The 24,407-nt window shown below is 32.2% G+C and overlaps 2 protein-coding genes across 2 annotated transcripts; one reads left to right on the plus strand and one right to left on the minus strand.

Moving 5' to 3' along the window:
* Positions 1–10,243: 10,243 nt before the first annotated feature.
* Positions 10,244–12,027, minus strand: LOC129227510 (3-oxoacyl-[acyl-carrier-protein] synthase, mitochondrial-like). Its single transcript, XM_054862087.1, has one exon. The coding sequence runs from the start codon at positions 11,692–11,694 to the stop codon at positions 10,399–10,401; it is 1,296 nt and encodes a 431-aa protein (XP_054718062.1). The 5' UTR covers positions 11,695–12,027; the 3' UTR covers positions 10,244–10,398.
* Positions 12,028–12,290: 263 nt separating this feature from the next.
* Positions 12,291–21,420, plus strand: LOC129227511 (transmembrane protein 17-like). Its single transcript, XM_054862088.1, has 4 exons — positions 12,291–12,726; positions 12,982–13,082; positions 20,731–20,844; positions 20,977–21,420. The coding sequence occupies exons 1-4, from the start codon at positions 12,633–12,635 to the stop codon at positions 21,235–21,237; spliced, it is 570 nt and encodes a 189-aa protein (XP_054718063.1). The 5' UTR covers positions 12,291–12,632; the 3' UTR covers positions 21,238–21,420.
* The last annotated feature ends 2,987 nt before the right edge of the window (positions 21,421–24,407 follow it).

Consider the following 24,407-nt stretch of genomic DNA (forward strand, 5'->3'; position numbering starts at 1 on the left):
TTAAATGGTTACAGTTTAATATTGTCTCCTCATTTTTTTTAATATCCTGTGTTGTTGTACAAGTTTCATAAATTTTCTAATCTTACAATTCAGTTGTAAATATAACATTAATATTTCTTTACCGCCCTCCCTCCCATCTTGCAATTTGTTTTAAGATTTATTTATACTCATCTAAAATCAAATTGCAATGTGTTCAATTAAAATTTCCTGCTGCAATTCTTTTACTTCTGTTCTATGAAGCAATGGTCTTAAGCTAACAAAGATGCTGGCATCTGGAGCACTTTTATGTGATTTGCAAATGCATTTGAGTTATGTTTTTATTGCGAGTGTTATAACAGTTCAAAGAAATAGAGGTAGATTGGCAGTGACTTTTGAAAGAGAAATATTATGGAATAGGCCATCTTAGTCTTTTTTACTTTGTCAAACCTTATTCGTGTGACAGTTCATTTTGCTAGAATAAAATCAAAGTCCTTTTTATGCTGATCTAGTCAGCAGAGTTTCCATCCTTTAAATGAATTTGTTTAAATTATGTAGTTTTCTCCCCAAAACAACCAATTGTTACTTTTAAACCTTAACTTTTGCATGAGACAATGTATGTTTCAAAACCAAGTTTTCAAAGAACATAAGATTTAAATATGCATGTGGCCCAACATTTTTTATCCTCTTTTCAAGTTTTGCATTCTCCTGCAGTTCATTGTTGAGGTAGTTGGTAAACATCCTCCTTTAGCTGGTACGCCCATCAAGGCAATATAATATTCAATTAACACCTGGTTTTTAAAAGGGAATTTTGTGTGAGCTCATGGTTATTTTGTAAACAAACAGCAAAGTGTCTATCACAGAACATTGATATCACACTTAAAGGAAAAGAAATTTAATAAACTCTTGTTTCGTTGATCCATTTTCTTGAAACTCATTCTGTTTGGAAAATGTGAGACAAAGGTGAAAATCTTCTCTAGCTTATAATTTTTTTATACTGACCCCTTCAAGCTCTTTACTTTTCATGAAATATTTTCTACATCTGCTGTTTTATTAAAATAAAAAACCTTGTGTGTTTTTACTAAATCCAAAATTGTGGAAACTATTTTGTTTATCCTAGTTTCCTTTTCTAACAACAAGGACTCGTACTATTCAGTTTATTGTCCATGCGTATATGTATTGTATATACATTATATATCTCTCATAAGAGACAATAAAGGCACAACTACAAAAAGTAAACTAAAATTGGAGAATGTCGAGGTTTTAATTTTTAACCGATATTTTGGACAGTATATTCAAAAATCTACAATAACTTATAACTGCCGATTGTTTTTTCAGTCTAAATATATAGTGTATTTATTAAAGTTTTCATTTTTTTCTCAGTTGGAAAGCTTTTAAAATGTGTATGGTTAATTGTACCATTTATACTCCACCATGCACCAGTTATACAAAATGTTTCAAAATTGTTTTTTTTTTTTTTTTTTCAAATCCATTCTTTACTAATATGGATTAGACCTGTATTCAATTCGGACTTAAGACCACTGCTTTAATGTTGAAAATTTAAATGCTATGCTATTCAACTCTTCAAAATTAAAAATAATTAAATAAATAAAAGCATCTAACCGTTTTTCTAAATTTTGAATGTAAATAAGTCCATCTATTTATTTACCTATGTATAAATAAATATGTATGCATATAAATGTGTGACTTATAGAATAAATTATTGCTTTAAAATAGTACATATTTTTAATTTATAATGCTTTGTTTCTAAACAAACTTTTATCATACTTTTACTTTAAAGCAAAATTCAGTCCTGGTGATTAATCATGTTTTCTTGGAAAAACTTTTAAATTTTATTTGGCATCCAATTATTACATGTTGTTCATTTATGTTATCATTAAAATTATTTATTATTATCTTTGTCTTAAATTTTTTCAAACTGCATGCAGAGCAATATGCATATACAAGGGTTCATTTAGAAGAAAGTTGGGTCCATTTACAGACTTTTTACAAAGTTCTAAACTTTAATAACAGATCTTTCACAAAATTCTAGATTCTAATAATAGTCTTCACCAATTTCTATTTAAAAGCAGAGTCAAGTAATATCGATCACTAAAATAATTCCATTTTGTCTCCACATTTCCATAAAATTTACTTACGATTATTAACTTTATTGTAAAATAAATAATGTTTTTAATATGAAGCTAAATTTCGCTACATTCAATCAGTTTTTCACAAAATTCAAAAAGGGTCCCCATTAAAAATATCTAATAATCCCCGACACAAAATGTAGATTATGTAGTGAAATAAGGGCAGTTTTCAGATACAATTTTGCGTGTGATTTAAGCATAGTTCAATGCTTAGTAGAAATAAAGCTTGCATTGGATATTGATTGTCCACATCGTACGACTATATGCTGGTGGTACAAAGAATTTGAAGGGGGCAATTTCACTTTGGATGACGCTAAGAGAGAAAGGCAGCAAGTGTAGGGAGCAGAGGAAAACATTTCTGCTGTGAGGAAAATGCTTGACAAAGACCAGTGAGGAGCATACTAACAGATAGAGGAGACCTTACAGTTTCATGCACCAGCGATTTGTTCGATTCTGAGAGAAAATTTAAATGTAAAGAAACTTTGGGTACACCATAGGTGGATGGAGCAGCAAATGACCCATCGTGTGATGTGATGCTGAAACTATTTAACAAGGTAGAATCTCAACACATTAACAGCATCATGAAAGATGACGAAGCTTGGCTGTACTATTATGATGTGCAGACCAAGGCTCAAAACAAAGTGTGGATCTTATAAATGCCTCAAAATCTTGATCTAAATGGTCGCTGCATTTTCAAATAGAGTGAAATTGTAGCGCGTATCATTTTAGACACACAGACATGGGCGGATTTATGGGGGGGCGGAGGGGGGCAATGCCCCCCCAGTTTTGGGAGGACTTTATGTAGTAACAACACATCTTCCGAAAGTTAAAAAAAAAATATTATTTTTTCTTTTTTGAATAGTTCAGAAGGGCATGGGTAGATTTATAGGGGGGGGGATATGAGGCAATACCCCCTCCCCCAGTTTTGGGAGGACTTTATATAGTAACAACACATCTTCCAAAATCTTAAAACAAAAAAATCATAACTTTTTCTTTTTTGAATAGTTTAATGAAAATGAAAAGAAAAGCGAATGTCCTTTTCTGATGGAAGAAAAGAAAAGGGAAAAAAAACGAACATTAAATACAAATAGTACATCTGTCACTGGGGTGCTGAAAATGTGTCTAAATTCACTATTTTGGACTAATATAGGCTAAAATGTATGAAAATATAGGCTAAACGAGCTATACATTAAGCTGCAACACTTAAAATAATTGACGATTATTTTAACAAATTAGAACCTAAAGCAAAGGGGAAAAAACTCCCCTTCTCCCCATTTGCGCTAACAGAACGATCTACTCTTTATGATTTGTGTCCACATTTCAAGTATATTTGTGCATAATATTTATGTTCTTGGTTGATTAATTGGCCTTTTGGAGAAATTCTAAAAAACATATTTTTTTTCCCTTCTCTCTCTCTTTTTTTTTAAGAGAGCGAGAGAGAGAGAGAGAAAAAATAAATACTATCGCAAACTGAATAAATTTCAGTCATCTGAGTGTTCTGATTAAATGAATCTTTTTACTTAGAGGGAGAGTACAATTTTACTTACTTTATAAATACTGTTTTAAAAGTAAGGTAAGTCAAAATCATCTAAGTCTAAATGAGTCAGTCCTTGTCAACATTGAAATCTAAATAATTGAGTCATCAAAAGTTTTTTAAAAATTTGCTGAAATTTTATAAAAGTCTATAAAAACCTAACAAAGACTGGTAAAATCATAAAAATCCTTTAAACATAAAAACTGAGGAATTTTCGTAAAAATTACAAAAAAATCAAACAAAAATTTGCAGGTAAGAGTGAATTACAAACAGGGCCAAATTTGCCTTCAAGATAAACAAGCTATTGCTTAGGGCCCCTGCTTTGAAGTGGGACCCTAACTCCCAAAAAAAATTCACGATTCGTTCCTTAAAAAATAGAAATTGCTTGAAAAAACTAATTTCATTTTTAAGTGCTTGAAAACTTTGAATATTTGGAGACGTATGGCTACAAACCTTAAATTTAAAAATTTCTAACAAATGGTAGAGGGGGAGGAATGCCAACATATGTCAAATTCAGCTCTTTGCCACATCCTGTATTAAAAATGTAAAAATCGTGGTTCTTACGTTTGTAACATATTATTTGAAATAAATTTTTGTGACTCACATGTTTCATATCTTGCTATTTATTCAATCCCGAATGCAGTATTTTGGAAATTCTTTTATATTGATTCCTTTTATCGTATTTCTTCTGCATATTGTCTATCTATTTAGCACAGAAAAAAATACACTATCTCTACTCCTTTTCGTTTTCTGCCCCACTTGCAACTGAAGAAAAGTTGTCATGAGAAATCTATGGTTTCTTTTTTCTTTTAAATTTAAAACAGCTATTTCTCACAAAGTTAGAACAGGACTGTAAAAATTTACAATCAAGTATTAAAATATCAGACACTGGAAAGTACAAATGAATTGTGTTAAATAATTTTATTTATTCTAGAGTAATTGAAAATAATTAGATAAGTCTTTGAAAATCCTAAGCAAAGTGAACTCCACTTACTTCTACTGCATATTGTTAATCTGTTTAGCCAGGAAAAAAAAATGATACACTACCTCTATTCCTTTTCATTTTCTGCACTACTAATAATTTAAAAAAGGTTGTTGTAATGAGAAATCTATAGTTCATTTTTTCTTTCAAACTTAAAATGGCTGTTTCTTACAAAGTTTGAACAATACTGTACAACTGTATAATCTAGCTATCAATTTCTATGTCTATCCAGTTAACCTTTATAAGGCTTCATAATGCAGAAGTTCATATCCATTTTTAAAAATTTCCTCCGGGGGTGAAACACCCGGCCCTCTAAAATTGGAGATAATCTGTTTCCCACTTAAAAGGGAGCCCTGCGTCACTCTCTCGATACCAGCTCCATCTCTTAAGGTCAATTCAAAAAGGACAGCATGAAAACACACATTAATGAAAACGACACACAAAAAAGTAAAGCATGGACGTATGCATCACAGGAAACAGACAAAAACATGGAAGTGGGGGGCAATAAAAATGTTGCTAAAAAAAATCCTGCCCCCCCAGGAACTCAGTCCTAAATCCGCCTATGCACACAGAAGACAGTCAAAGCTAAATGGTGCACTAAACAGTACCTGCCTAAAGTCATAGAGCCCATGAAAAATCTGCGACCAAAGTCAAGAACTCTCCAGTTCATTGTGCCAGACCCTGCACCGAGTATTCGGCAACTACTGAACTGAAACTTTTTGGGCAGCCTTCTTACAATCCAGCTGAAACTTTGCACTGTTACTGCAATGAAGCTAGAAGGAAAATGTTTTTCTTGTGACAAGGACCTCTGTGCGCGGAAAATACTTGCAGAACAGGTTTAAGGGCTGGTTTCAACAAATGGAGAAGTGTATTGAATGCGGTGGAAATTACTTTGAGGAAATTAAATAAATAAAACTATACCTTTTTATGTGTAAGTATACAAGGGTGTTCAAAAAAAAGGGGGGGGGGGGTCATGGTGTAGACTTCACCATTAAACCTTTTTGATTTTTTACTTGGGGGGGGGGGTGAGGAAGCACCTCTGTATGTGTAAAAATTTGACTCCATATTAACTCCATGCATCAATGAAAGGTACATAGACCAATGGTGTAGTACTTTCTCATCACTTGTAAAATTTCCAATCCTCAGTTGAAGTTCACCGAGATTCAATTCTCAGTGATACGATGCTACACACAAGTTGTATTTTTAAATAATTTTTTAGTTTCATGTATTTATTTTTGAGGCAAACAAATCGTCATTGAGTTTAAGTATGTACTTATCATGCTTTTTTCAACTGAAAGAAAGTTAGTCTGTTGTCACTTCGTTCATAGTAATTCTTAAAAAGTGTATATTTACTTTTTACAAATAAAAATAAAACTGAGAAAAGAGGCAATGTATGCGCTCTGAACAGTTTACAAAGTCAGAAAATAAAATTTGGGAGGAATATGGTCAGTTTTTTTTTCTATGGTCAAAACAAGAAAATTTTCATGTTTCAGAAGAGAATGTATATCGAATTCACCCCCTCTTCTTGGTATGCCCCTGATCTTTATACTAAAGTATCAACAGAGCAGGCCCGAATCTACGTACTCGCAGTGAGGGGATGGGCGGAGGCACTGCATTAAAGAGGCCCATGGCTTTTTGTGGTGTAGAAATCCTATAGGCAGTCAGGGGCCCTGCTGATTTTTTACTGGGGAGGGCTGCAAAAAAGCCGACCTGTTCTAAAAAAAGCCAGGCCGGCCGGCTTTTATTAAAAAAGCTGGTCTTTTTTGGCCTTTATAAATCATGTACTATATTCTTCATAATAATGATCTCTATACATTTTAGTAAGCTAACAAATAGCAATTTAAGTAATAAGACAATACGTTTGCTGGAAGTAAAATAGAATATATTCCAAAACTGCAAATCATTTCTGACAAAACTCTTTTACTTTTGTAGGATGATCCTCCACCTAAGCTGATGTTTTTAACACTGAAAATAGCATCCTTGTAACGTTAAAACACTTGTATGCAATAATTTTCCCTTTTTCATGCCTTATTGTTTTTTTTTTTTTTTTTTCAATTTAAAGTTGTTCAACTAAAGTACTTCCTTCTTCACATAACAAGTACTTAAAAAACCCAGATAATATTAAACTACCAGTTCCCCCTACTATACTCCCTGAAAGTAAAAAAAAAAAAATAGATGACTTAGTGCAGTGATCAGTTGACTCAGTTTTTAGCAGAGGCAACTATTTGCATAAGTACCTATTACAAATTGTAAATCTATATCATTAAGGCAGAATTTAAATTCATTCACTAATATGATCTTGCTGATATTTTTTACATATTCTTACATTTATTCTTATGTAGGAAACTTTTTTTTAATGTTTTTAGATTTTCTTCAGTAAATGAGAAACAGTTTTGGTGATTAAAAGAATAGGTTAATTATTAAAAGCATTGTTAAATGTGCTTTGTTATTTAAAGTCTGAACAAAATGACTGGTGTGACAGCAGCATTGTCATGTGATCTTTTGAACTTAATTAAAATTTATTTATAATCATTTAAATTCTATTGAACTAGACTAATTTCTTAGTACAGTGAAACCTGTGTATAACAATACTCCCTATAACAATATTTTTTTATTTTTCTTTGGCCCCACCAAAATGTCAGCATGAATAATCAAACTCTCTAATAACGATAACCTGTCTATTACAATATTTTTTTTAGGTTCCAACAGTATCGTTGTAGACAGGTTTTACTATACTTTTTTTTTTTTTTTTGTACTGAATGACGTTATATATATATATATATATATATATATTTAATAACTACCAAATTTTTATTCTTGTTTCATGGAATTTGATTTAATACACAGGGTTGCCACTCCCCTGGGAAATATGGAAAACCTGGAATTGTCAGAGAAAATGAAAATTACCTAAAATGGTCAGGGAAAGTCACAAATTATTGAAATTTCTAGAAATGTCAGGGAATTCCTTCTCAATTTTTGCATCTGATGAGTGAAACTGTTGCATAAAAATGTGGAAGTGCGATAAATGTTACATTCCAGATAAGCGAATTTTCCTGATAGTTGAGAGGAAGAAAATTTAAGCTCATTTTTAAGTACTAAATGTATTAAGGCAATAAAGAAAAAAATCAATACAAAACTATAAAGCTCTGATTTATACAATTACATTTTATTTTGTTTCTTTTGAAAAAAAAAATCAGGCCATACTCAGCTGCAAATTACTAGTATTTTCCACAGAGTACGCGTGGTCTTACTAGTATTTTAAGAACCTTCATTCTATTTTTTTTTTCATGAAATGAATTATAAAAATTTAAAGTCTCAAAATTTCAGGTTTTATAGGTTAAAACTTGTTCTTTAGAAAAAAATGCCAACATTGAAAGTAACTTCTGCCGAAAATTGCTTAGTATGTTTGAATTTTCAGTCCTTATGCATCCTTCAAACTTTTCTATTATTTCAATGGTTGGAAGTTATTTTAATTCTGGATTATAATGACTTCATTTATTTATTTTTGCAAACTTAAACTGTATTGAGTTAATTAGCAATTACATAGTTTTTGTAAAAATACTAAATTGTAAAAAATGAGCATTTAATTTTTTAGTTCTTCATTTGTTTTTAAAGCAAAGGATTTGTAAAAAATCTTTAGAATAGTGTAATAATTTTCTATATTCTTATGGATTAAGAATATAAATTTTAAATTGGATCATCATTGCACAGAGTATTTAGCATGCATTTTTATTTTTGAAACAGAATGATCTATGATTTTTATGGATCCTTGCTTGCCAAAGGAAGATGTTACAATTTTATCCCTTTATCACAATGCTGATAATTTTTTCGCTTGTTTAAGTTACAGTTGAGAATAGTGGCAATGTCCTCAATGTTTTGGAAACATCTATCGTGGTTTTTGTTAAAACATTGATGCTTTAATTTTGAACATATGTTTTTTTTTTTTTTTTTTTTAACAACAATGTTTTGTAAAAAGATGTCACACCACTTGTTGAGAGTGTAGTATCAACAAGAGCATGTTTGTCAAAAATTTGAAAGAAAAGTCTTGTAGCATTATGGACTGACTGAATGCTGTTATTCATGCTGCAAGGAGGGAGGGAGACTTAAATCAAATGAGATTTCTTACAATATGCTCAGTTCTGCTAGAATGGTCCCTAGCACAATCATCTTGCAATAGGAAAAAGATGCAAAGTAAGAAAAAGAGTTAAAAAAAAGTGCTAACAAAAAGTTTTGAGCAAAATAAAATGTTTGCATTGAAAGGGAAACAAATGTTTGCACAACACAATTGCAAAGGTTCAGGTTCAAAAATAAAAGTATTAATTGGAAATATCTGGTCTTTCAAATCATTTGTAAGTAAATTTTAAGTTGGTCTTAACCCAAATTTTGATAACAATTATTGATAATCTTTTAAAGCAATATTTGGTTAATAAAGTAGGTTGATTTACAGTAAAAATTATAATGTATCGATATTAAATAATGTAAGTTAACATTCATTATCCTGGAATTTTTCCTAAAATCGACTGGAAATGTCAGGGAATTTTATTCTTGAACTTCTGTGGCAACCCTGAATACAGTAGTAATTACATTAAGAATACAAAGACAATTTTCATTTTGATTAAGTTACTATAAAAATAACTAAAAAAAATATTTTTCTTAAAAAAGCCGGCTTTTTTTATCGGTTTAAACCAAAAGATACCGGCCGGGCTTTATTGGCCCGGCTAAAAACGAACAGCCCTGACGGGGGGGGGGGGGGGGGGGGGGGGGAGAAATTTGTAGATCTGGGTCTGCAACAGAGTTAACTCACTATGCATTAAGCTAGTTCTGTAAACATGCACTCATGGCAGCAAAATTTAGGAGAGCCAAATATAAAAAAAAAAATTTGATAAATAACCAAATATAGCGAGCTTATTTGGATTAACAGTAAATATTTCGACCACAAGCCCTATGTCGGCTCCATCAATAAATACATCAACTGGACTCCAAATAGGAAACTATGGGTTTTTCTTACTACACTCCGCACTAGAACTCTCCTTGTCAACAAGACTCTTCATCGTTTTAAATGTAACATTACCCCTCTATGCACCATGTGCAATCAAATTAAGACTATCGACCTCTTTATGCTCTAATGCCCCGTTCGTCCAATTTCTGTCATGCCCTCTTCTTTTGGATGCTCCCCGCTTTCTCGTGATTTCTGCACTTTTGTTATTAGCTCCAATCACTTTTGATCAGGTTTTTTTTTTTCTTTCTCTTCTACCTTCCCATGCATCCCTCGGTCTTTTTTTTCCTGCCGTGATACAAGCCTCCCCTCGCAGGATAGGTGAAAATCACTTCAACAACATTCAATCAATAGCGACCTTACCTTATTAGGAACCTAAGAAATTCATGAGATTGGAATATTGCAGTGGTGTTTTTTTCCTGCAGCTTCTTGTACCCTTGCAATTAATCCCCCTTAATTGACAGGCCTGATATATTTCCAAGGTTTGACTCATAATTTTGCAAAAATATTTCCACAGATATACTAAAGACAGCATAGGTACAGTGTCAAAATTACTTAACTTATATGTTAAGAAAATATTGTTTCTAGTGAGAGTTCTGAAAAATTGTTACTTTATTATAAAACAAAAGAAAGAAAAAATATTATTGTGATAAAAATACACGAATACTTATGCATTATTTCCAGGGATTTGAAAAGTATTGACTAGAAAGTATTTGAATATTTACAGAAGAAAGTTTCATTCCATTATATATAGCATAAATTAATTTACATAGTTCGAAAATAGAAGAGAAGCATTTGTTCCTCCAAACCCAAATGAATTCGTCAGGGCTAATCTTTTCGCTGCATGATTTTGAGGCCACAGCTGGGATTTTTTTCCAGCGAGTTTTACATTCTGCTCAATATCTGAATCTTCTAAATTAACATTTGGTGGTATCTGTTCAGTGAAACATGCCATCACAGTAAATATAGCTTCAACACTCCCGGCAGCTCCCAAGAGATGACCGATTGCACCCTTTGTCGAAGATACAATTAAACTACTATTTTCTCCAAATAATTGATGAATGGCTTTCACTTCTATGCTATCGCCCAAAGGTGTAGATGTAGCGTGAGCATTGATGTAACCAACTTCGGAAGTGTCGGTACAACTTTGAACTAAGGATTGTTTCATGCAGCGGTATGCACCAGACCCATTCGTGCATGGAGACGTTATGTGATGAGCATCTCCGGACAAACCGTACCCGAGAACTTCTGCGTAAATCTTTGCTTTCCTTTCCAAAGCATGAGGAAGAGACTCCAGCACCAAGATACCAGCTCCTTCTCCCATCACGAAACCATCTCGCCTTTTATCAAACGGTCTGGATGCTTCCTTGGGGCATGAATTGAAGTTTGTTGCCAAGGCTCTCATACGGCAAAACCCTGCCAAAGATAAAGGGCTAATGATGGCTTCAGCACTTCCACATAGCATGACATTTGCTTGGTTATTTTGTATGAAATTAAATGCATCTCCAATGGCATGAAGACCAGTGGCACAAGCAGTCGATACAGAATGATTGGGTCCTTTTAAACCATACTTGATTGCTATATGACCAGCAGACATATTAGAAAGTATGCGAGGTACGAAAAATGGAGATACTTTATTGTATCCTTTACTTTTAAGAACATTTCCCGTACTGACAATGTCCAGTAAATCTACCATTCCAGTTCCAACAGCTACGCCTGTGGTCACTTGCTTCAACTCCTCGTTTGGTAACCAATTGGCATCCAAAATTGCTTCTTCAGCAGCGACTAAGGCATAAGCAGTAGCTAGTGACATTGTTTTTAGTTCTGTTGGTTTAAAAACATCTTTCACATTCAAACTACCCATTTCATTACCAGTTGGTACATATGCAGCTACTTTACAAGGAATGCTTTCATATTCTGGATCGGTAATGGATTGAATTCCAATGGAGCCTTGCAAAAGTTTATTCCACACATGAGTGACTCCAATACCGAGGGGAGTAACTAATCCCAATCCAGTAACTACAACTCTGTTTTTTACAAAAGGGTGTTTAAGCATCGTGTGAGTTTAAAGAGTTTTTTTTTTTTTTCTTTTTACAGCAGTCAATTTTGTAGATCAATCATTTTGTTATATGTCTGAAACAACAAAGCTACAAGACAGTATAAACGAGTTTTCAAGAAGTAATTTATAAATTCGTTGTGATATGTCGCTTCAAGAAATTAGATATTTTCACATCAGTTATGACTTCAACTCATTGCAGCGGTTCTGGTAGATATTTCTTAAAATTTAAAATTTTTGGTTCATGTAAAACAATGCTTTACTCCCTAATGTCTACTTTAAATTCATTGGAAATAAGAATGTAATATTTATTCATCACTACATTTTGGCAGTTTTGCCGCATCACGTTTGTTTGTTTACAAAACGTAAGTTCGTTATTGCCAGATATACATTGTCTTGTTCAGTTTTAACTTGATATAAGTATCAAGTCTGAAATAATCAAAATATTTTTTCCACCTCTTTTAGCGCTACTATTTAAATTCGTGTTCCTAACTATTTTATCAAAGATTTTTATGTTTCATCTATATTTTACGATAGAAACTGAAGTCAAACAACTCAACTTACACTTCGTTGCTAAGAGATAGCTGACTGTTTTGTTTACATGCAAACTTTTGGCTAAAGTGATATCAAATTGCAAATGCCTCATCTTGAACTAAATGATATCAACTTTGCAATGCGATAAAATAAACATTTTTCGTACCTATCAATTTTCAAAGTGAACAAAAGTTGTGGTGTTGAATGAACTACTGTTCTTACAGCTTCGGTCTGAAACGGCTGTTGTTGATTTTGTTTCTTAATAATGTGGAGCAGTAATTATCAACATACGATAATGATTGGTGCAGTGTCGAAGTTAGATATTAAATTTCTTTTGCAAAAGAGCTAGATTTAATTAAAAATTCATAACCATTTTGCATTTTTCTATTTTCGAAATTCAAAATATGGATACAGTAAGATCTGCTGTTCAAAGAATGTCTGAAGTTGTGTTTCCAGGCATTAAGATTTCCTATAAGCATCAGATGACTCGAAAATCAGGTAGTAAATTCTCTTATTTTTTTAAAACTTAATTGAACTCTAGTGATTAAAATTCAGTCAATAAAAATGGGCAAAAGAATGAAGAAAATTAGTCTATAAAAAGTAAGATAATAATGCTAATAATCACCAAAATTTAAACTTGTTTGGAATTCATAATAAAAAAAGTCTTCATAAGGTGAAAACATAAAAGTTCAAGCATTTTACTTTTTGTAATAATGAAATATACGTGTGCTGAACATTGATACATTTTTTCAGAGGAAATAATGTCAAGTTTACCACTACAAATGTGCCTGTATTTTAATGCTAATTATTCTCCATTGTGGATTATTAGTCGAATTGGATGCCTTACGTATAAGGTGAGCTTTTTTTTTTTTGTTTCTAATTATTTTTTAAATGATTGATACTTTCCACTCACAAAGATCATTTTGATCCACTTGCATACCCCACAACATCAGCTACACAGTCATCCATAACACAGGTGCCCACCACCCTTAAGAGCAGACCCCCCCCCCCCTTAAAAAAAGCAAGAGCCTCCTCCAAAAAAAGGGGGAAATACCCATAAAAAAACTTCAATGCCGCAGTCTGCGTCCTGCCCCCCTCCCCCCGGTGGGCACCCCTGCATAACACTTACCACACTAGGACTGACATAACATCAACGCAACCTACATCTTCAAAAATAACTTTTATAAGTGTGGATGTCATTTAAATTTAAAATCGTTTTAAAGTTGGAATTTCCAAAATATTTTAGGTATTTTTTTATTTGGAATTCGACTTATTTCTGTATAACTGGAAATTCCTTAGCAGTTGGAGGGTATGCAGTTGACAACTTAATAACTTTGATGAAAACAGAAATACATCCTTATGCCACTGCCATGTTTCTCTGTTCCATGTTTTAAAATTCCCTACCTTCAAAATCCAAATGTTTGCGATTGTAGACAACATGCAATATACCGCATTTTGGCATGCTAATAAACAAGCTTGGGCCACTGGAGAGAACTTTTGTGATTAGATCCAGAGCTCTCTCCAGAAGTAAAGTTACTAAACTCACACAGTTCAAGGCTCGTACGAAGAAGAGCTTCTAGAAGAGACCAAGGTGGACAAAACAAACGACGATACCAACATCCATGAAACACAATATCAAAAACTTTCTTTGAAAATTTTGATCCATTATTTGACACTTGCAAATTAGAGAAGGAAGGTTCTGTCAAAGAAGTGATGCAAGTGATCCTGCATGTGATAATGCCCTACAAAGAACTACAGAGAAAAATAATGACTGCCAACAGAATATCATAACCAGCTCTTTTTTAGCCTACCTTCCCAGTAAAAGTTGGAGAAAGAAGAAAAAAAGCATGAAAAGGTTGAATGCATCTTAAAAATATTGCGAAAAACAAAAAAAAGTCAAAAATAATGAAATATCGAAAAATTAAAAATAGGAAAGTTGAGCATTGAGATGGGGGAAAATGTCTGTCTGTCCCCCCCCCCCCCAACTTTTGAGTGAATAGTCGCATTTGAACAATTTTTTTTTGTTTGAAAAATCTCACAAGGACGCTTGATTCCCATATTTCACTGTAAGATTTGAACAATTTTTCATAGAATTTTGCTCATTTCAAAAAAACTTAACATTAGCGCCTACAGGGAAATTCAAGGCAATCCCCAACTTAAGATGCAAATTTGCTTTAAAAAGCGTGATTGGAAAAGGCTTTTGTGTGTTGATGAAGAACATGTGTAGAAAATATCTTTTTGATTTGAACAATTTTCTGTTCAATTTTGAACAGTTCAAATCCCTTAATATTAGCGCCTACGGGAAAACTGGAAGTCAATATGGATTCCAAACTTAAAAGCAGATTTACATTAAACCAATTTCGTTGGAAATAGCTTTCGACGAACAACTCGTGTACCCAAAAAATAGTCAGACTCCACGACTTTGTAGCTTTGGCAAAAATTTATACACGGGGGAAAACGACTGACTCTGCCTCTCTGAAATTCGACTCAGACTCCTTTATCCTAAAATAGAAGTTCAACTCGGACTCCACAAACATTGGCCAAGTTGCGGACTGTAAGGGAAATTGACCGATTCCAATTCCGAGACTTTGAATTTAAAACCTTAACCTCCCGAATCTGACTCTTTTATCCCAAAATGAGATTGATTCCGACTCCGCAGTCATGGTTTTTACTTTGAAATAATTTTTGTTGTTATGATTTATTATTATTTCCACGCTAAAGTTTTAATTTATGTATTCAGTTTTCGGCAGATAAACTCGAAGTCCTTTATGTTTCTATACTAAAATATGCACAGAGGATTTTTTTCTTTTTTTTTGACAATGAAAATTATTTCATTAAGTTGACATTTTATTGTTTTAATTTAATTAGGAAAGTACATTGTTTTTTGGCAATAGGGGAAAAGCAAACTTTTTTTTTTTTTTGATATGCATTTATTTTATTTTGCTTAATTTTTTTTTTTGACTGCAGTTAAAGATTTTTTTAAATGGAAAAAGTGTATTAGCTGCTTTGTTTAAAAGGTGCTGCTATGTTATTTGTTAATTTTTTTTTTAATGCATCTCATTCTTTCGATGAGTAAGGCATATTTTATTCCTAGAAATGAGCTTAAAATATTAAAAAATTATGTTTGAAATAATTTAGCTATTTTTGAGAATATTGATCAGATACCAGAAAGTCGAAATTGGTATACGGGAGAGTAGGCTCATTAAGTTCTGGACGGAACTTCTTGTTATAAACACTAAGTTAACTCATGTTTTCTTTATAAACTTGGTGCATATGTATCAAATTAAGTACACAATAAGCTTATTATTTCTTTATCACTAGAATGAACTATTTTTCTATCTGTGGAACCTAAACCCTATTTTAACATTACTATTACATCTTAATTTACTTGTCATTTATGTGGAATGTAACCCCCATGTAAAACAAAGGTCTACTATATCTTAAAAATGAAAATAATTTTCTTCCATTTTCAAGATCTCTTAGTATCTGAACTGAATTTTCTTAATTTCTACATTACAAGTAAAACCTAAGTTTTGGAAGTATGCCTAATGCTTACATCGAAAAAGTGCTTTGCCAATAATTGCATGCTGCATCCTAATTGTTTTTTCAATGCCTTTGGAAACTGGAAAGTTTTCTAACCAGTAGGGTAACAGCACCAGTCGCAGACATGCTTAAGACATCACTTTCAGGTTAACTCAATTTTCTGAGCCTTTTAATGTCTTTAGACTTTTTAAACTATTTTTCTCTCATGCAACCACATCTCATCTAAGTTTGGCTGCTTCTGAATCCTTTGAATTAGTAAATTCTATTTTTATTTGCTCAATTTCGAAAAAAGGTCCAACCGCCAAGTAACAGACACTAAAAAATCATATGATACCCAGTAACACACAGGATGAAGAAAGATGAGTAAAAGACAAAATTCCCTTTTCCTCTTCAAAATGTGCAAAAGTTCTTTATTTTTAAAACTAAAGCCTTATTAAATGGAAATGAACATGAAACACTAGCGGACCTGTTCATAACCTTCCACCACTGCCTTTTTAAAACCAACTAGCTCATAAAATTCACTCTGACAACACTAAATGGTTGCACTGTATTCATGGACCACAGCAACATCAGTTCTACTCGCCTAAAAGCCTTATTACAGTAAAGTCAAACCTCATTATCGTGACAGCCGGATTTCACGACACCTTTTCAAAGTACCCAACTTATACTATATAATTTAAATGTTAAATGGTTCCAGATTTTTAAGAGTTTTTTTTTTTTTTTTTTTGTGCAACTCCAGTTACAACGAGGCTTTGAGCTGTGCAGATTGGATCGAATATTTCTTTGCAATTGCAACATTTTCAGTAAAATAATGAAGACATCTGGAAATGTTTGTTGTAGAAACTTCGGACTCTAACAAGACTAGGCATGACAGAATGGTAAGGGGTGAGTAGATTAGTTCTGGAAGGTACAGGTTTCAGACTTTGACAAGATGGACAATAGAAAGGAATTCAAAGCAGGTGGATTGTAATAGTAGATGAGGAAAACAGCAAGATAAGAGAAAGACCATAGCTACGTTAAACTGTAGGTGGTCACAACAAGCTTCTCCCATGAGAGAAAAAGAGATAAGGGGCTCCTCATTGGATTGAAAAGGAACACACAACTCTTAAAAAGATTAGAAAGGTTTTTTTTTTTACCTTCAAAAGGTGGGGCTTAGCTGTCAAAATCTAATCAAGTTACGGACAAAAGTGAAGAGTTTTGAATTGGTTTCGTTCTTGCTGGTAATTTCGTGGAAGGAGTGTGACAAATGTTATTCAAAAATTTGTCAAACATTTTATTGGAAAGTATTGTAGAATTGGAAGGAAAAAAAAAATTAGTGAAGTTTTTTTTTTTGAACTGGGGGGCTCTGCCCCCTGCTCGTTAACGTTCACAAACCCCCGAAGATTGCTTCCCAATCTTATTTGATTCACAAAGATTTAAATCGTCAATTAAAAAGAAAGAGATTAAAAACGCTCCCTTTGTATAAAAAAGCACCCCTTCCCCGGGTTTCAAAATTACTTGTACCAACTTGCAAAGCCGTAAGGGCTGAGCATTGCAAAAAACTGCAGTTTTGTACGTTTGAAAAGTCGCTTTCATATTTGTGGTCTCTAGAAATATATTTTGCTCTTTAGCTCGGGGCTTGAATTGAGTTGAGCCTAAGATTTTCCATTAAAATCGAAACCCTTAAAGTTTGAATAAGAAAGAAGAAACATGCAAATCGAAAAGACGTAACTATGGGAACAATAAAATAAAACATCAATAACTTTAATGGAGATGATATTTTTCAAACTTGATTTTTAACGGCTTGTAAGTTTTTTGATAGAAACTTAGTTTTCCAACCATACGGTCGAGTTAAATCTGAAGTAAAAAAAGCTGCCCTTTCCAGTGGTGTCAAAAAGAAAACTGTGACAATTCCTTCGCTTTTTACTGATAGATTTAATGAAGAAAGTAGTGCCTAAATTTTAGCTAAGCCTAAAAAAGTTCGAGCTAAAAACGCAAATAACTCTCGCCGTATTTAAGTTAGAGCATTGAAACAAATTGCGTAGAACGCGGCTCGGAGTAATTTTGTACAAAATTTCAAGGCTGTAGGTGCTATGGGGTCTCTTGGGCGCAGGTCCACCAGACTTCCTCCAGAATTTCTTGAAACCTTACTTTTATTTACTTTAAATAGATAATTTTTGTAATATTCACCAATAATTCAAATTTACATTAGTTAAATCTAATTAAAAACATATATAAACAGTATTAATTTTTCATGAAATCCAATTTTATAGTTAACTAATGTTTAATTATGAATTTTTTAATCTATTCTGGTTATGACGTCGCTACGGGTATAATGACACTTTGTTGACAGTCCCAAAGGTGTCGTGATAACGAGGTTCGACTGTATTTAAATCCAAACTTATGACAGTCTGTTACTGGTGACCTTACCCTACTACTTTTGATCAGCATATTTTAATATTTCCTTAAAACTTGATTTAACATTGCTTTTTACATCTTCCAAAAATATTACTGCAGTAAGTATTTTCTAGTGTACCAGATTTCTATCAACTTTGAGAACCAAATAATCTTTACCATTTTGAAAATAAGATCTCTAATATTTGATCTTAATTTTATAAATTTCTACTATATCGAAGAAAAAAAACCTATGTTGTTTCTGATCCAAACAGATTATGAAAACTGATTTTTGAACTGAGAATAACTTTAAAATGGTCTTTTTTTTTTATTAGTGAGTACAGATTATTATTTTTTTCTTTTACATAAATTAAATACATAATTCAATTGTTTCTAAATATGTGTAATTATTAAATTTTTGGGTATATTTCCACGCTTCTTGCTGTCATTATCCATGTTCAAATCAAATAATTTTCCATATTTCTATCAATGATTACCATATTCCAATGTAAAAAAAAATTAATAACTTTATCTAAAGACCAATTATGGAGAACAATCACTACTATTTTCTTCCATTATAGCAGACAAGAAAAATTTTATCAGCCACACAGAAATTGAAAAGTTAAAATCTTAAAAACTGTTTTTAACTGAAATTAACCTAACCATTATTTGAGGGTTACATTTAGTAATTGTATGCAAAGGTGCAGCATAGGAGATTAACCTCACAAGGCAGAAGTCCTAGTATGTTAATATGTATACTAGGGTGGTTTAGCAATACATGTAAATAAAATAAATAAATCTCCTAAATGACACCTTGAGGGGTGGCACACACACACACAAGCCACCCCTCAATTTTTTTCGACTTGGGGGATAATAATATTCTGGAAAAATTTCAACTAGAAGAAAGTACTCAACCCTCCCAAACTTCGAAAGTAACGTATTCTACAGAAACGTTTTGATAAATTGTTTTAAAAATATAAACTTCAAAATGTATGCATCGATTCTTACTTTACAACTATCTGTGTTGCCCAGCTTTGCACGGTGCACCTCAAAAATAATGGTTATGTCTAGTGACGCATGTTCAATTAGGCTTGAACAAAAAAAAAATCAGTAAAATTTTGAGGCAGATTGCGGGAAAATAACCAAAAAGTAAACATTTTAAATCCCCCGATTGCAGGAAAAGCCGCAAAAAAAAAAAAAAAAATTGTTTATATTCGAGAAAAAAAAGGCAACAGATCTTTCACATTTAACGATTTTCTTCACGTTTCAACTACAAATTTTAATAAAAGCAGTGTTACGGAAAGTTGAGATGAAGCACTGAATAATAATTTCAATGGAGGAAAGCCTTCGAAAAATAGGGATTTTATTTTGAAATATAAGTCATAATTAAGTTTTTAATTGATATCTCCGCTAATTATTATCGGAGGATTATGTTAAATAGCCAAACATGAAGACAGGAAGATTACGAATCTATCGATACCTGGCTCAATGGTCAGTTCACTGTTTCGGGAGAAGAAACTTGGACATATAGATACGCTCAGTTTTTAATTATATAAGAGATCTATTACAAATTAATAAATCAATAGTAAAATAAAAATGTAAGTACATTTATACTATGATATTACAAAATAGTGTCTAAAACTTTTTTTTTTAAAAATAGTTTCTGATGGAATGCATTTTCTATTTCCTTCTGCCATCTGCAGCAAGCTTCGAAAATGTCAGGTTCACCTCTTAGATTACACTTCTCCCAAACTTGCATTGCAGTTATTGGCTCTACGATTCTTTGTTTTTTCTACCAGTCTGAAAAGAGCAAATGCTAGTCCTACCAGTTCATCAAATAAACACCACCATATGATGCTACCTTGCTTTACTAGCAGAAGTGCTCTCTCTGTAATTTTGATTGTTAATTTTCAAGATCTTTCAGAAATTTGAAATATATTTTAAATGTTTCAATTGCAAGATGGGCTTCTTCCCATCCTTTAAATAAATAAAAGTTCACCAAGTTGTACAAAGTTTAAAATATAGTATATCCCTGATTTAACGATTGTCAAGGGACTGGAAAAAGTTAGCATTAAATTAAGGATATCATTAAATCAAGTTGTTGACAATCAAGTTATAGACATTCAATGCAATCAAATCGGGACCAGTGAAATGTATCATTAAATTGAAGAAATCCTTGAATCGGGTGTCGTTAAGTCAAAGTTATACTGTATGCTTTTCTTCCATCTATGTTAAGATTTAAAAAATGTCTCACGAATTTTCAAATAATTTTCGCAAATGCATTGAAATAAGCCATTCATTGATCGTGGTGAATTGGCATGGAATTCAAAAATTAATTCTTTTGCTGGTGGGCATCCTAAGACAATTTGATAAGTCAATACTGGATCTCTAAGAGACTAAGGGTCACAGGCTCCTTTAGTGGAGTGACCCCCCTCCCCCTGTGGGTATGTAGATCCGGGCCTGAATAAGAGAGTCAAGTATATTTTACATTAAAATACAAAAAGTCTTTAGGAATTTGGGAGAATCAGTTAAAATTTAAATAGTTGATAATTTTGGTAATGAGAAGTGACAATTTTATTTTTCTAGTTTTCAGAGCTGTCCCAATTGTATAGAATTTTATTGACCGGTGTTGTGATTGTAATGGCTGTGGTTGAAGTGGCTCGATTATACCTTGGTTATAAAGGAAATCTCACGGAAAAGGTAAAAATATTTTTTTAACTAAAGTCAATGCTGATGGCCATGAGTGGCTATGGTGTGCTTTCATTTCATTTTTAAATCATAGAAATAAAACTAGGTTAAAAAGTTCTCACAAAAGATGCATTTTATTTATAGGTACCAGAACTGGCTGGATTTTGGATGCTTACTTTATTCTTACAATTCCCTTTACATTGTTTGTGTACTTTTAACAGAGATTACACTGTTCTACCATGGGAAAGAGTAACAGACGTCATACTGATGATATTTATTATCTTGGAAATTGTGACTGGTTACCTTGCTGTTAAAAACATTACAAATCATCAAGCGTTAAAATTTAAACTTCAGATGATGAAATATAATATTGCAAGTCAAAGTGCAGAAACAATTCTTGAATAAAATAAATTGATTTTATATTGATTATGACTGAATTTACTTTTAAAAGTGGCTTTTTTCTTTTCTTGATTTAAAAAGGAGATATATATCTTTGTAGTATATGCAATAAAACTTGAAATTTTATTAAAATATTTCATTTTTATACACATGAATTTTTTTTTTAACTTTATACTTTAATCTAGTTTCAAGTCTCCTAAAATGCATTTGGATTAATACATTTCCCAAGCCCTGAACTTTTTAACAAACCTTGTAAAGTAATATTTTGATTCTTTTATTCAGTAAAAAGGCTAGGCACCTTTTTTAGCTCTAAAATGTATTTTTTTTTTTTTCGTGCAAACAATAAAAATTAAAACAAAGCTAGAATAGTATAGACTTATAGTAGAAAGACGCTTTGAATGAAATGGGGTGCAAAATAAAAACTAACTATTCAGTTATTTTTAAGTCAGTCTGAAAAACAAAGATAAAATTGTAATGATTGTACCAAGTGTCTACTACATTTTCAGTTTTCAAATCTATGACTTCTGCTCGTAACTTTCCATGACCAACAAGAAACAAATGTTTCACAAGAATATCAAAATTAGTATTTTGTAAAAATGCAGTTGCAATCACATGATCAATCTGCACATATGTATCTAAAAATTTCGGGTAAAGGGAAATGTAACGCAACAAGCTACTATTCTAACCAAAAAACAAACGCAATAATGACTAGTGATGCAATAAATGTAAATACAGAGTTTTAATATTAACATTTTACTACCAAAACCATGTATTTATGAATCTAAAATTTTTGTAAGTATTTTTTTGGTTTCTAACAAATCATAAAAAAGTTTTAAATAGGTACATGTAAACTATTTTTTTTCCTCAAAGAAAAGAAAATTTAAACTATTATTTCATAGGGTGTTAGTCCAATGGATTTTTGTAAGACTTACGCCTTTTCTGAAATAATTGATTCAATTGTAAAATAAGTTTTCCAAAATAAAAGAATCTTTGAACTTGCAGCAATAATGATTTAAAACTACAGACGAATAGAAAACAAAGTTTTAGGGCAAGCAACAAATATTTAAAAACAATTCCAAATATGTGTGATTTGCAAACTTTTTTGACTGTTTACTAATGAAAATTTCCTCATTTCCATATTCTATCATCGACCTAAATGTCCTTAATTCTTTAGACAAATTTTATTTTTGATATCTTCATTAATTTACCACACTGATAAGAAGTAATGATAACTTTTGTGTGTGTCTTGAATTAACTCGGGAACAAAAGAGTTACAATATTCAACTTTCCACGTCGTGTTTTGATAATAGTCAAAATCCATGGTTTTCCAGATAAACAGATACTTTGAAAGGTACATGGTTCGTACATAAAATTGCAACTTTTTTTTCAAGGATTTAAGGATAAAATTAACTTTTTCAAGGACTAGTTAGGAAATTGACAATTATAAAATAACTAGAAAGTTGCCCGTCACGGGTATGACGGATGAAAATTGCTTTTACATTTGAACCTGTTTGATGATATTTTGATAGTTGAAACTTTAACCTCAACTACAGTGGATGAACCCTGAACTGCAGTAGATAGCGTTCATAGTTGACCGCTTTTTCGTTTCTTCATTCCCTTGAAATGAAACAGTCAACAGTTAAGTTACTGGAATGAGTTCAGTCTTGTCACAATAAAGCCTTTCCCTGCATGTTAAACATTACCAAAACATATTATCAAATTATCACGCCGTGGCGCAAGTTTCATTGTTGACTCACGCGGGTTACTTGATCATCGGCTAATATTTATATGAGAATGAGTGTTGATTAGGTTCAAGTTCATACAGAAGGTTCAGCATTAGACAAAACCTTTTACCTCACACTATAAACAGCAGTAAAAATCAGGTTGACTACACTGAACAACAAAAGTATAATATTTAAAAATTCAAGACTTAAATGTAGTACAATCAGTTTAAAAAAAGTCAGAAAAAATTTCAAAATTCATTTTAAAGTTTTGCTGCAATTGTATTATCAGCACGGCCGTTCTTTGGGTGGGGATGCCGGACCTATAGTACTGGGGCCCGGAGCTGAGGGGGGCCGTTAGGTCATGAAACTGTTTTTCCAATAATTCAACCCATCTCCTTGCACCATCCTGGATTATTGAAAGCACTCGATCGTTTGGTGACATTCAGTGAAGATCTAAATCAGCAAATGGACAAGGCAGACTAAATTCTGTAGCTAGTCTTGGCATTGAGCATCAACTCGCAGTACGAGTGAATTTTAACTCAGTCAAGTTTGTAACAAAGAAAGTACGTAGGGTAAAAATATGCTAGTGAATGTTACAGACAAAAGAACTAAATGCCCATTTTGTAATCCAGACAGATATACCTGTATTCATTGGAGTCATGGAAACTTACGTAAATTAAGCCGTAGAAACTCAATAATTCCTCCTGAACTGCTTTAATTTTTCCATAGGTAACTTTTAATTTCGAAATTCAGAATATTTTCCTTGGTCCATCCGACTTCACCTTACTGAAAATTCATAGCATGTCATGTTACCTTACTTATCTCAGACAGGACAAATTATCCAATTTTTACTGGATAAAGGTACTGTATCCAAAAATACATTTTTATGCAAACTTCAAATTAAAGTTTTTCAATTTACATTAAAATTTTAAAATAAAAAATGCAACTAGAAACTGCAACATCACATGTGAGTGCAATTTTAGATTATTTATTTTGAAGTGTGTGAGTAAGAGTAAATGAAGTGACTGTATAATAAATGCAATGGGTCATTTCCAATATTTTAAAAGTATTTTTTTTCTGAAAGAATGTGCTTAAAAACATAGGATCTAACAATTTTTTAAATAATTTGTTTAAGTTTAATATTTTTTAAAAATTACTTAAATCAGTGCGCTTTTATTGTTTACATTTCTTGCCGATGACATCACAAATGATGAAATGCCATTCTGTGTTGCCATTCACAGAGCAAAATATTTAATTGGCATCTTTACTCATGTGTATTGGCAACAATATGGTTGATAGCAAGCAAAGAGCGCAATTTTAATTCGCTTCTTGATTATCATAACGTGGAAACGCGGTACAAAGATGCGCCAACAAGCATCATTTGTGACGTCATCGAGATCACGCCTTGTTTGAAAAATTGGACATTTAAAAAACTTAATTTTAAAAAAAAAC

This window comes from Uloborus diversus, chromosome 8 (assembly GCF_026930045.1).
Source record: "Uloborus diversus isolate 005 chromosome 8, Udiv.v.3.1, whole genome shotgun sequence".
Classification (NCBI taxonomy): domain Eukaryota; kingdom Metazoa; phylum Arthropoda; class Arachnida; order Araneae; family Uloboridae; genus Uloborus; species Uloborus diversus.

Excerpts from the sequence above, each read along its gene's own strand:
- LOC129227510 (XM_054862087.1), bottom strand. The coding sequence starts at position 11,694 with ATGCTTAAACACCCTTTTGTAAAAAACAGAGTTGTAGTTACTGGATTG.
- LOC129227511 (XM_054862088.1), top strand. The coding sequence starts at position 12,633 with ATGGATACAGTAAGATCTGCTGTTCAAAGAATGTCTGAAGTTGTGTTT. Across the intron at positions 12,727-12,981 it reads TCAGATGACTCGAAAATCAG|AGGAAATAATGTCAAGTTTA; the intron begins GTAGTAAATTCT and ends ACATTTTTTCAG. Across the intron at positions 13,083-20,730 it reads TTGGATGCCTTACGTATAAG|TTTTCAGAGCTGTCCCAATT; the intron begins GTGAGCTTTTTT and ends TTATTTTTCTAG.